This window comes from Corylus avellana, chromosome 6 (genome assembly GCF_965113065.1).
Source record: "Corylus avellana chromosome 6, dhCorAvel1.hap1.2, whole genome shotgun sequence".
Classification (NCBI taxonomy): domain Eukaryota; kingdom Viridiplantae; phylum Streptophyta; class Magnoliopsida; order Fagales; family Betulaceae; genus Corylus; species Corylus avellana.
In genome coordinates, this window is record NC_142495.1 from 1738237 (window position 1) to 1751357 (window position 13121).

The following is a 13121-nucleotide window of genomic DNA, read 5'->3' on the forward strand; positions in this document are numbered from 1 at the left end:
TGAAGAATTAAACAACAACTGATTATATAAATCCGAACATGTACAAAATAGTAACCATTTATATTAAGTTAATTGCTGCAGACATTTGTATCCTGAAAATGCAAACCACCACCACATCCACAGACAGCATCTTGTTCTAGGCGTTTAGAACCAACCCACTTCGCCATGCCAAAGGACCAAGCTCAATTGCATGAGAAAAAAATGAGAGAAAAAGCTTGGTCATACTACAATTTCTTCCTGCTGAAATTGAAATTCAGAGTTTCCTCGCCCTATGATTGTATTCATGCTTAATAAGGTCTGCTCTCAGCAGCATTGACCTAACATCACGATCAAATTCATTGCCAGTCTGTAAAACTCGCTGGAAAGTTGCATTTCTTTGATCGGCATGACGTGCATACAGAATTTTGTTGTGTGAATCAATCCGAGCCTGCATGGACATGATACATTTGATTAGTACAGGATACAATATCTGATGTTTAAGGGTTGAATTTGAATAGGTTTCACAGCATCCAGGATCGAATTCTTTTAAGTAGTTTGATGCCACTTGGGGAGTTTTAATTACTCTTCATATATAAATACTGTACTTATTTCAGGTCAAAAACTGTGAGAACAGGTAAGCCAGATCACCAAGTATAGAACTTTTTCAATTTTCAGCTGTTTGTCATTAGTTACAACCAGGGTCAAGTAAGATAATCCAAACAAAACCTGTATTTGATTGTCTGTAATCAAAGCTTCAAGTTCCTTCTCTAGCCCTGCAATGCTTGTTTTGAAGGCATTAGCCATCATTCGCATATCAACAGAGACAAATGGGTGTGTATACTGGATGAGGGCTTTGTTACGGATTTGATCATATAGTGTCTCAACATGGTCATGCAAATGGATGTCAAGCAGCAGATTTGCTTTGAGATTTCCCAGGTAATCCAGGCATGAGGCATAATGGCTGCAATAAAAGGGAAATAATTCTGTTAGACGAGCCCCCCCCCCCCCCCCAAAAAAAAAAAAAAAACAAAATAAAAAGAAGATAGTCCAGTATGAGGTGGGTTGATAATTGAACTTTCAACCATTGCAACTCTAGGAAACAAAAATTACGTGTAGCAAATTTTATTAACATGCAAAAACCAATCTTCTAAGTCTGCAATCTATATATATATTTCATTCTAATCCTTCATACAATATATCCCATATATAGCATAGTGCCACATGCCCCATGTTCAAACATATCAAGTTACCTCGAGTAGAAATCATTAATAAGCTCCCTTACTTCAGGTACTAACTCTAAAAAATTCCGGAAGTGCACGTTGTCTATAACTTTGTTCTGCCAGAAGAAAGCATTGAATCAGAAATAGTTGGACTTTCATTATGTCACTTGAAAACAATAACAATGGCAAAAAATAAATAAATAAATAATTAAAAAAAGAAAAGAAAAGAAGAAACAGAGTAGATACCTTCAGTTCTGTCCTGTCAAAACTTGCAAGTGCACAAAGTCCGCCATATGTTGCAACATCTTGAGGTGCAATGACGTCATTGTAGTGACTTCCCAATTCAGGACCTGTTTCCAAGAACTGCAAACATACAAAAGATAATAAATGCCACATTCAAGATAAAATGAAAGATTTTTATGATCTTTTTGTAAGTATAAATTACAATGATTAGACGCAACCTCAATATCATTTTGAATACATATTTTCAAGTCGCACAAAAATGATAGAAAGCAGAAAGGCACATAAAGGACTGAGCAATTGAGTTCAAGCAAAAGAATGAACAACATTTTTCTTGTTTTTTCTTTTTGCCCTTTTTTAACCCTATTGGCATGATTAGAACCCAGACCTACCCCCATCCACTTAATTCTTTTTTATCATATGATCCAAAACAGGTTCATGTAGTGAAAAAATGAATATCCTTAATCTAGGACAAGAAGTTAACGGAAATTCCAAGGTAGACTAAATAGCACTAAAACAGAAACAGTTTCTCCTATCAACAAAGTTTTTTCAACTCTTAAACTAAAAGAAAGAATACGAGTGAAGAAAGAATCAACAAAATGCCACTTTTTATGCACCATTGAAAAGTTCACAATTTTTAGGGGGATGATGAAGCATTCACACATGTAAGCAAGCTATAAGTGCAGTTTTTCAAACATAAAGGTCTGGATGACGACAATGCCATATGGGGCGGGATTATGGAAGAATATTAGGAAGGGTTGGAGGATGTTTTCTAGCCATACCAGATTTGAGTTGAGAGATGGTTCCAAGATCATATTATGGGATGATGTGTCACGGCCCTAATGTGGCTGTGGCGTGGCAGCAGGGGCATGAGTGCTTTGCACCCCTGCTGGCCACTATGCCAAGGCATGAGGGGGCATGCCTAGGTTGAGGATGCTGCTTGGAGAAGGCTAAAGCTGGCTGCAAAGGATCAAAGGGGGTGGCCAATGCACTGTCAAGGCGCTTGGGTTTGTTGCTGTTGGCCCAAAAGCTGCTGTGGGGCGCATGGATTGCTGGGATCGCTTGTATGAGTGGGCTGGGCGAGGCCCAGGCCCTTGTATGCTTGTCTGTCTGGACCATGGTGCAGTATGCTGCTGAGAGGGGCCACATGGCGCCCAAGATGCCTTTGAGCAATGCTGGATGAATGCCTGCAGGCAGTGGCCACGTGGTGGCACTGCCCTGCCCAAGTGATGGTGTTGTTGAGCATGGTATGGCTTGCTGGATCAGCCACATGGTGCCTTACCTTGTTCAAGAAGACCTGTTGTGCCAGGGCTCTATGATTGCCTTGCAGTGGAGTTGGAAGGCTAAAAGACCATGAGTGTAGCAGTGGAATTGTGTGGGGCGCTGGCCAAGCCCCATGGCTGATGATTGCCTGCAACAGGGGGCAGAGTGGTGCTCTGCCATGCCTGCAGGACTTGGACAAGTGGCAGGAAGCTTGTTGGGCTTCAATAGAGCAGTTGGGGCTTGCAGGAGAGCTGCAAGGGCTGCCTTGTGCCAGCAAGCTAACCAAGGGCGTTGGCTGAATTCAAATGGACCAAGGAGCATGGTCCAGGGGGCAGGTTGCTTGCTTGAAATTACCATACTGCAACAGGCAGTAGGCTGGAGCCAGGTGGCAGCCCACTGCAACAAATGAGCTGCCTTGTGGCAGCAAGCCAAGCAAGGGCGTTGGCTGAATTCAAATGGACCAAGGAGTTGGTCCAGGTGGCAGGTTGCTTGCTGAAAATTACCAAGCTGCAACAGGCTGTGGGCTGGAGCCAGGTGGCAGCCCACTGCAGCAAAGCTCTTCCTCCTGATGGCTACATATTGGCTGCCTTATGGCAGTGCACAAGCTGAAGGTGTTGGCTAAATTCAAATGGGCCAAGGGGGCCTGCAACACGTGGTTGGCTGGTGCAGGGCATGCTGAAGAGAGGCAGCATGCCCATTGGTAGCTGCAGTGGGCTAGAGCCAGGTGGCAGCCCACTGCCATGAGCTGAGAACCATGCTGGGGCTTATTTAAGCAAGGCATGGCTGCTTGGTTGAGTAGCTGAAGCTAAGAGAGAAAGCTTGGCTGAAGCTTGAGAGCTCAAAGTGAGCTGAAGGAGTGCTTAGGGCAGAGAAGGCTTATGAGTGCTGGAGACTGCCGAAGTGCTGCTGGAGGCCGAAGTTGCTTGCTGCTAGATAGGAGATTCTGGTTGCTTGTAACAGACAAGTGTTGTGGAAGAGGGCCACACACTTGGGTGAGTGCTGAGTGACTTTGTAGAGAGAAACAATGGGTTGTGTGAGAGTCTCATTGTTGTCTTGTAAAGCCTTGGTGGCTGGGTCATTCATGTATCTCTTGTAAGCCGTTTGGCTGAGTTTGTGTTGAGACTAAGGGCTCCAAAGCTGCTGTAGACCCTAGTCCGTCCTTGTACAGATTCGTTGAGTGAATTGTAAGGGTTGGGAGGAGTTGCTCCCGTAAAAGAAAGTGTGTTGTGCTTGTGCGGTGCTTGGCTTTCCACTAACCTCGTTTAGTGAGGGTGTGTTGGCTGCCTAAGGCACTGGGTGGTGCGTTGCTTAGGGCCATCACGTGGCTGATTCGAAGGTGAAAAATTAGCCCCGTGACATGATGTGTGGTGTGGAGAGATGGCCCTTGAGGAAGCTTTCCTGGATTTATATAGCATTGTTTGTTACTTATTTTTTCAAGCATTAAGGCTAACTTGTTACTTGAGAAAATAAAATAAATAAATAAAAGATTTTATGTTTTGTTAAAAAAATAGTCATCCCAGCAAAAGAGAGGGGGTGGCCATGTGGCTACCCTGGATTTTTTGCTTTTGTTTTTTTTAATTTTTTGAAGACAATTATCAGATTTTTGCTTTTTAAAAACTTTACCAAACGAAGTTTCTTCTGTGGATCCCACAGACCACTTTTAAAATGTTGCCCCCTACTGAAAACACTTCTCAATTTTTGCATTTTCAAAACACAAAACCCAAAACACTTTACCAAACATGCACCAAGGTGAAATTCCTCTTTCCTTCTCTAACAGAGAGTTTCAAGAAGTCAAGTAATGCATGATATTTATAATAGCAGACGATGTCAACATTAACTATAACAACTACAGCACGCCTACTTACTAAAATACATACAGCACAGTTTTCAAAATTAGTAAGATCTTTATTAAAGCACAAAGCTACAAGTCAAAACACGCACCATTTAAATTTAATAGTGAAACAGTAAATGAGCCAACAAACCTTACGGGCAGCGAGCTTGTATTTCTTAGCCTCCAAGTGAGCCAATCCTGCAGCACAACGTAGTCTTGCAGCTGTAATTGGGTCAAGGGCTTCCGGTGATTGTTCTGCTTTACTGACATAGCTTGTCACATGAGTGAATTGACCCATCTCAATGCTGACCAGAATTGCACTCATACACATATGGATGATATGTTTCGAAGTAGTGCAATAATCACGAGTGCGGACATAATTTTTAAAAGCATCCCCAAGTGCACCATGAGCATAATAAAAATCTCCAAAATCATTGTATCCCATTCTTATGCTTTCTTTGATCAAATTTGTCTGCAAAGAAAGTAAATGAAGGAGGAATGAGAGGTCAGGGAAAGGTATACTTTGGGACAATAGAAGAAATGAGCAGCAAATTGATCTTAGATTATGATGTTTGAACAAAACAGAAAGACTAGTCCATGGGTAAGAGCATTCACATCCGCCTATGCATCCTTGCATTCTATCTAAAATTTACATAGAACCCCCCAAAACTACCCCACACCTAATTATGCATCCTTATGCTAAAATAAAAAGGAGCTACAGTACCAACCTTCTCCAAACATTTTTTTTATTCGCATGCTCTCTCTCTCTCTCTCTCTCTCTCTCTCTCTCAGCCCCTTCTCCCTCTCTCTTCTCTCTGGCGGCAAGCTTGGTGGCCACGAGAGGCGAGCACATCAGCAAGCTTCAAAGAGGCCATCTCAAATGAAGGAAAGCCACAAACAAGGTTCTTAATACGCATAGTTCAACTGAGCCAAACATTTGTATATCCAGAGCTTATTGGGTGCTTATGGTTTTTCTTTCTAAAGTTTGAATAGATGAAAATCTAAGGTTCAGATAAAATCATCTCACATTGTTTAACTTATTGGCAACAAGTAAAGCACAAAGTAAGACCACACCCCTATGGAATGCATACCATAAAGATTACCAGACCAACAATGTTTAAATTTTTAGACTGTTTCATATATATATATATATATATATATTGATCGGTTCATATATATATATAAAGAAAAAGACCATACTCATATGCATTGAAATTGCAGCTTTTAAAAATTACCTTATTCTGACCTAAAGGCACTTCCACTCAGCATTTAACAAGCACTTTACAAAAATGAGTAACCACATGTACACTACGAAAAACAAATACAACAGGACTACATGTTTCCATACAACCGCACTTCAACTATACCAGAAAATACCTTACAACGATACCACATCCTTCACTAATATAAGATGAAAACCTCATATCACTTCATTTTCTATACACCTATCACTAAGAAACATATGCAGGGAAAAACCGGTAGAACATGAAATCAAATATACCATAAGCTAAATTGTGATTAAAAATAAATAAAACCCATTCAAAAGTCAATCCTATTAAAACCCTGTACATACAAGTTTTACTCGAGCTTTATCTAAACCCCAATAAAAATTCCCTGTTTACACATACACATAGAGAACAATATCTCCACTTATAGCACATCCATACACAAACAAATTCGTATTCATACAATTCAATATGAGGACTAACACATAAAAGAAGGGAATTACATACCCTATAGGCATTAAGCTCGTTCTCAAGCTTCTCCTTCTTCAGCTCCGCCCTGCGGTCGACCATGTCGCACCAGGCGGAGTCCATCCCATAGTCGGGCCCGAGCTTGCCGTCGATCTTCTGGACGACCTCGCGGAAGAGCTGGGTGTTCTCGCCCTTCTTGATCTCGTCGTAGGCCATGCGCAGAGCCTCCACGCGCATTGCCGGGTGGTCCTCACAGTGGTCCGCGATGAAGAGGAGCCGCATGATCTTCGTGCGACCCTGGTAAAGGCTCGCGTAGGCCTCCACGTCCAACTGCTCGCCGCTGCTTATGATCGGCCTGCTGCTCCGGCTCATGCTCCCCTCCTCGTCTTCCACGCCGCCGTTTGCGTGGATCTCGTCCTCAGGTTCCATGCCGGGCGTGACTGATGGGTTTAGGAATTAGGGTTAGGGTAAGAGTTAGGGTTTTTTCTGCAAAAGGTTGGGAGTATTAAGTGCTCTCTCTCTCAGTCGCTCGCCGTCTTTGTTCTTTTGCTCTTTCTGTCCAGCGTGAGCGGAAGGAGATGAATCCGGCACGTGCGGGATGTTATACGAGTTGCTCGATATACTGAACGTTGTCGTTTTGTTGTCTCATGAGTTTTTATTTCATCCATGGTAATTTTTATTATCACATTATGGAACGAGAGCCCTTGCTATTCGGTCTTGGCGTAAAAGACCCATTTTGTAGCCCCAATACATTTTTGACACGTAAGCTAAACTCATCTTATAGAATAGGATTAAAAACACAGGATTATTTTGCAGCCCCCTTTCTTCTGCAGCAGGTTTGACGTTTTCAAAAGCAAGTTTTGTAGCCCCCTTTCTTCTTCATCGTCGGAAACTCCATCGCTCATCATCCCTCTCTCTCTCACTCACTCACTCACAAATGCAAGACATATTTGGATGAGTCTGCCGATCACTGGTATTTCATACAGCCTCACCAGGTAATGAAGAGTCACCTTCATCATCACCTATCACCCAACCGGCCAAACCCAACCGGAAAACCCATTACCCAACTAGCCACCACCCCCATTCCAAACAGAAAAGAGAAAAATCACCCAACAAAAAACACACACCCGTTGCAAGCCACCACAACAACCCAAAAAACCCACCACCACCTGGGTTTGGCATCTAACCAGCCATGACCCGTTTTCTGAATGCTTTAAAACCCGTTTCTGAATTCAAAACTAAAACATAGAAGTGAAAGGTTAACCTTTTAGGGATTCTATCACTCTAAAAGGCGGAGAGGGTGACTCACGGCGCCGAAGAGGGTGACCCGCGGTTGGGTCACGGCCAGACCTAGTTGTGGGTCTGGCTAGTCTCTCTCCTTTCTCTTTGTCTCTCTTCTTTCTCTCTATTGAGTCCAAAATCTGCTGTATTTGAAAAATGTTATGAGTACTAATTTTTTTTACCAAAAGAAGTTTACCATGCTAATGTGTAACTTATTTATTGAAGAGAAATAAAATAATTAATTAAGATAAATGTAACGAGTACCAATGAATAAGCTACACATCAGTTTGGTAAGCCTCTTTTGGTAAAAAATTTGATCCCCTAGCATTTCTCTTATGTTTAGAAAGTTATTATGCTAACCACGCCTCTCATTAGAAAGTCGATAGTTTCACCAACTATTTATGACGAGGGGCAATTTCATAATTAATTGTCACTATCAAGTCGGTGGCGGTGATAGACAGTACTCGGAATGGGTTAAGGTCATCATGCGAGGTGGGACGGTGGTTGAACTTGAGCTCAATGAGCATCGAGAGTGAGAGAGATGGTGCTCGAGTGGGTGAGATTGAAAGCTAACTCTTAAGAGCAAGATACAAAGAAAGTTAGGGCTGAGAAACTTCAAGAGTGAGATGCATAAAAAAAAATGGCATTGTTTTTTATTGATAAAAAGTTAAAAACAATGTCGTTTTCACTATGTAATTTTTTAAAAAATAATAATAATAAAGCCAAATTCACATCGAGTTAGAACCTCGACTTATTAAAATATATTCCACCTATCAACCCGACGATGTTGTCGAAAATTCAAAAACTTAGCCGCCTACAGGTCGTTGATGTCGGTGGCATGGCTGTGACGGCCGAAACTCGGTCAATTGACGACAAACAATGATTTTGCACATTGTAGTGACCCAAATAATTAACTAAGCTTAGGTAGCTTAGTTAAAGGGTTAATTTGGGTTTTGAGTCACTAAGGACAACCAGAGGGACACTTTGAAAATTTTGGACTTTTTGACCGTATGTACGCTCAATAGTATCGTACGTACACTCTTGTCTTTAGTGAAGGACGTACGCAGGGGGACCACCGTACATACGCATGCAAAAAGTACAAGGATGTACGATGAGGGACCACTGGACGTACGCTTGTTTTTGGAAAACCTCTGGATAATACATATACGTACGCTACAACCTTTGAATCGCTGCGTAAATAGTATCGGACGTACAACGTTCACTACTTTTCAAAATAGTTGGTAGCGCCCTTTACTTTTTCTCACCTATAAATGCCCCTACACCCTCGCCCTTTTCTCGTTCAAACTTGCCCCCAGGCTCCTAGAAACCCTTGTGAGTGTGTTCTTGTGAGATTGTGTGTTTTGTTGAGAAGGGGAAGTGATTTCGTGAAGGCTTGGCTTCAAGGCGGTAACATTCTGAGCCATACTTGTTGTTAGGTTATGCCTTTGATCTTGTTTAAAGTTGAGTTAGCATGTCGTTAAGATCAAATGTGTTTTCATATGCATGGAGACCTTATTTTGATATAGGAAGTCTAAGAAAGCCTTTTGGTAACCTTAGAAATTGGTCTAGGAGGATAGGAGGACACATGGACAAAATGAGGTTCCACCTGAAAACCCTATGGGCGAACGTATGGCCTCGAGCCCGAACGTACGGTTAGAAGCACCCTAGGGAACGCTATTTTGGCCAATTGTCCAATAGCTCATGTTTTCATGTTTTAGGAGTGTTTTAAGTTAGACTTAGAACTAATAGAAGGTTTCCCACAGATTTGGAGAACCCAGACTGTTTGGAGGAATATTCGAAGACTTTGTTCGACCCAGGTGAGTTTTAACTCACATAATGCCCGCCATTTATTTTTCCACATTGTACATCTACTTTGTGTCTTCCAAAACATGCATATTTTCAACTCTCACGATATACACTTTATTGCACATGAACTCTAACTTTTTGTGAAAAAACGTTGTACTGAACATGTTAATGAAAGTGAGACTTGTAAAAAATGCATGCATGTAAAATACGAACAATATTAATTCCATTGTATGACATGGTACACCGGTACGTGCGGGATAACTGTCATGGGCTTACTATATATGTTAAGTTTATGGTCAAATGTGTGTGTTATATGAGCCTTTGATCCAATGGTTGTTTGGTGACCGACACAGCCTTAACGGGCGGTCACTATAGGACGGACATCATTAGTGGTGTGGGCCACCCAAGGTCGGAATAGGTCGTGCCGCTAATGCGATATACGGTAGCGTACAATATCCGGAGCACATATGTTGTATTACAAGTCCCTTAGAACAGCGTCAACCCTGCTGAGAAGGGGTAATATATTGGGTAGACCATACTGTTGAACTATCACTATTACTTTATATCATATGCATATATCATATATCTATATGACACTTATGAAAAACTGTCATGATAGAACTGTTGCATATTTTATAAAATAGAGTTCATCACTAAACAGGCATGGATATTATCTGCGTTAACATTCACTAAGTCTTTAGACTTACCTCCTTTATTTTATGTTTTCCCCCCTCCATTACAAATAATTGCGTGGTTTAGTTAGCATAGAAGAGGATGCCTACAGACCGGACATGGGGGATTGCGCAGGACTTGATCCGAGTCATTTTTTAGGATATAGACTCAGTTTGGTTAAAATCTATGTGGGATGACTGAGGAACTACCCGGGCAGACATGATCGAGATTATTATCTCTTTAGTATTGCTTAAACTTAGGATTTGATCTGTTAATCTTTTGTAAGACAATTATGTTATTGGATGTAACCTTTTATTTTGATGATGATCTGATGACCGATACATTTGGCTACTACTTTTATATTATGAGGAATTATGTTTACTTTGGTGTATGAATGTGTGATTGCTTCATTATTACTATATATTCCTATAGTTTAGAAAGTCTTCCGCTGAGGTCTCTCGTTTATAAGAGGTTGTGATCCCTGACTCTTATTCCGTGAGCGATAGGGCTGGGAGACGAACCATCGGGTCAATTACCAGTTAATTGATTTGCCCATCATGGTCATTACACACACTCATACTTTGGACAATCCTAAAACATAAAGACAATTTTCACATTTATATCACATCATAATACTTTTTCAAACATTTTTAAAAGTGAAAAAAAAAAACAAAACAAAAAAACAAAACAAAAAACAACAATCCAAAGGACACTTACAAACATACCTCAATCGGGATTTTACTAATGAACCTTCAAGTAAAACCTTCATGAACCTTCAAGTAGCTCCTAATTCCTTGAGATGGGGTGAGATCCCGGAATAAAATTATATCTGAGCGCGTGAAATACTATTCTCAAAAGTGGTCTCTTTTATTTTTCTTTTCTTTTTTTAATAATTTCCCCTTATTGAGTTTCAAATTTCGATATGAGGAAAGAAGCGAATGCTATTTTGGATAAATGGTTTCACAAAGAATCCATTCGTGCTTATTATTTATTTAGGGAAAATTACAGTTACCCCTCCAAAGTTGACAGCGTTTTTCAATTTGAACACCAAAGTTTCAATTTTTGCAATCCACCCCCTAAAGTTCCAAATTTTTGCAATTTGACCAATTGCATCCAAAACTTCTCATGTTGCCCATAATTTTTATTTTTTAATTTTTTTATAATTTTTTTTTTAAAAAAAAAAATCGGGGTGACCGTAGCCACCCATTTGGCCATCTGGCCATTTTTGCACCTCCAATTTTTTTTTTTTTTCATTAAAAATTTTTTAAAAAAAAATTAGGGGCAATATGGAAATTTTGGGATAATATTGGTCGAACTGAAAAAAAAAAAAAATGGAACTTTGTGGGGGTGGATTGCAAAAATTGAAACTTTGATATTCAAATTGAAAAACGCTGTCAATTTTGAGAGGGTAAACTGTAATTTTCCCATTTATTTATTATAAGTAGAATCCACTCGTGTTTAAATTTGGCTGAATCAACAACTTCAAATGCTAATTAATATGAAATAAGAAGTATTTTGTTGGAAGAGTTGGTTAAATCACTTATTCTAAAAACTTAATACGAGTAATGTTATAAATTAATTGATTGATTAGGACTATGTCACATGTGGTATATAAATTTTTAAAATGGAGAACAAATAATTAGTAAACAAGTACTGGAGCCTGGAAAGATTAGTGAGATTAGTATCCATTTTATATTATCAATAGCCAATTGATAAATCTCATTGGGCTTGAGTCAGAAGTAAAAAGGAAGAGAATTGGTAAATCTCTCACTAATCTCTTAAAGCCAAAGTAAATTTAGTGTGTTACAGTGAATAGCTCCAAATTGCTATTCATTGTAGCAATGTAGCTATTCTAGCTAATGACAAGCTATTCTGTTAGAGCTAAAAAATAGAGCAATAATAGCTAAGTATAACTAATATTGGTCTTTTAGCTAAGCTGGAGATGTTATGTAATGAAAGTAGCTTTTAATTTGTTGTTTTAATCCTTCAGATTGTCATGTGCCAACCAGGGACGGAGCCAGAAAGTTTTATGGGAGGGGACCAAAGCAAATTTTATTTTATTTTATTTTATTCTTTGCAGCGTGTAATGAACTAGTACTTTTTTTTTCTTCTTCTTTTTCTAATCATTGGTACTTAAATACAATGAGGAATTGAGCTTAGAATCTCTCCAACTAAATGTTTAAATTCTAACAAACAATATTCTCAATACTTAATAACCATAATATCCAAATTACAAGACCACTTAGATTAGGAATTGAGCTTAGAGTACTAACCTCAAAAAGTGCGACCTGCGTTGAGTTATTTTGCACCTCGTTGATTAACATGATATTCTCATAAGTGACACACAATCCAAGATCAAACTCTAATAAACTTTGTGCATTTTTTCTTTTGAAATAGTCAAGTATTGTATTTGACTTTCTCATCATCTACAAATAAATTTACATGATCATTTTGAGTCTTCAGAAAATAAAGAAAAAATATGTGTAGGTTAACAATGAACAAACTCACATGAATAACATAATTATCACATAGACTCTAAGTTAAACATTACACTTTAACCCTTTAATTATTATTCTCTTCCTATTCCATTGATCTAGCAACTTACCTCAAATTTATAATACTCGTATTCACATACAATAATCAATATGATAATAATATGACATATTATAACCTAAACCCCATGGGCATCAATTTCCATTAAACTCATAAAAGTCTAGGGTTAATTAACGTTTTAAATGTAATTAACACATCCAATTAGCAATCCTAGTGTTCACATACTAAAAACCCTAATTTAATTCATACTATACAAATTAGGGTTTATGTCCATACTATAAACAATAGTGAAATTTAAGCTTTAAACCCATTAATCTAACAAACCGGATCTTAAATCATGCATAGAAATCCATTACACACAAAAGCCCTTAGTTAATTTTAGGAATTTAGCTTCTTACTACAATTCCCCCAAATTCGGACCTAATCAAAAATTCCCTAAATCATTATGATTTCAAACTTGAAATTCCATGGGTGGAACAAAAACTCAAAGAGAAACTAGAGATTTCTCAATGACATTAGTTATAAAAAACCCATCAAAAATTCTCATACGACCATACTAAATCAAGAACCAGAAGTCCTCAC

The 13121-nt window shown here is 39.2% G+C and overlaps 1 protein-coding gene across 1 annotated transcript; it reads right to left on the minus strand.

Moving 5' to 3' along the window:
* On the minus strand, positions 1–6808 carry LOC148584768 (COP9 signalosome complex subunit 1-like). The gene is made up of 6 exons (XM_088517454.1): positions 6267–6808; positions 4685–5005; positions 1446–1562; positions 1230–1315; positions 706–940; positions 1–427 (listed from the first exon to the last, which is right to left on the minus strand). The coding sequence occupies exons 1-6, from the start codon at positions 6654–6656 to the stop codon at positions 254–256; spliced, it is 1323 nt and encodes a 440-aa protein (XP_088373580.1). The 5' UTR covers positions 6657–6808; the 3' UTR covers positions 1–253.
* Between the last annotated feature and the right edge of the window lie 6313 nt (positions 6809–13121).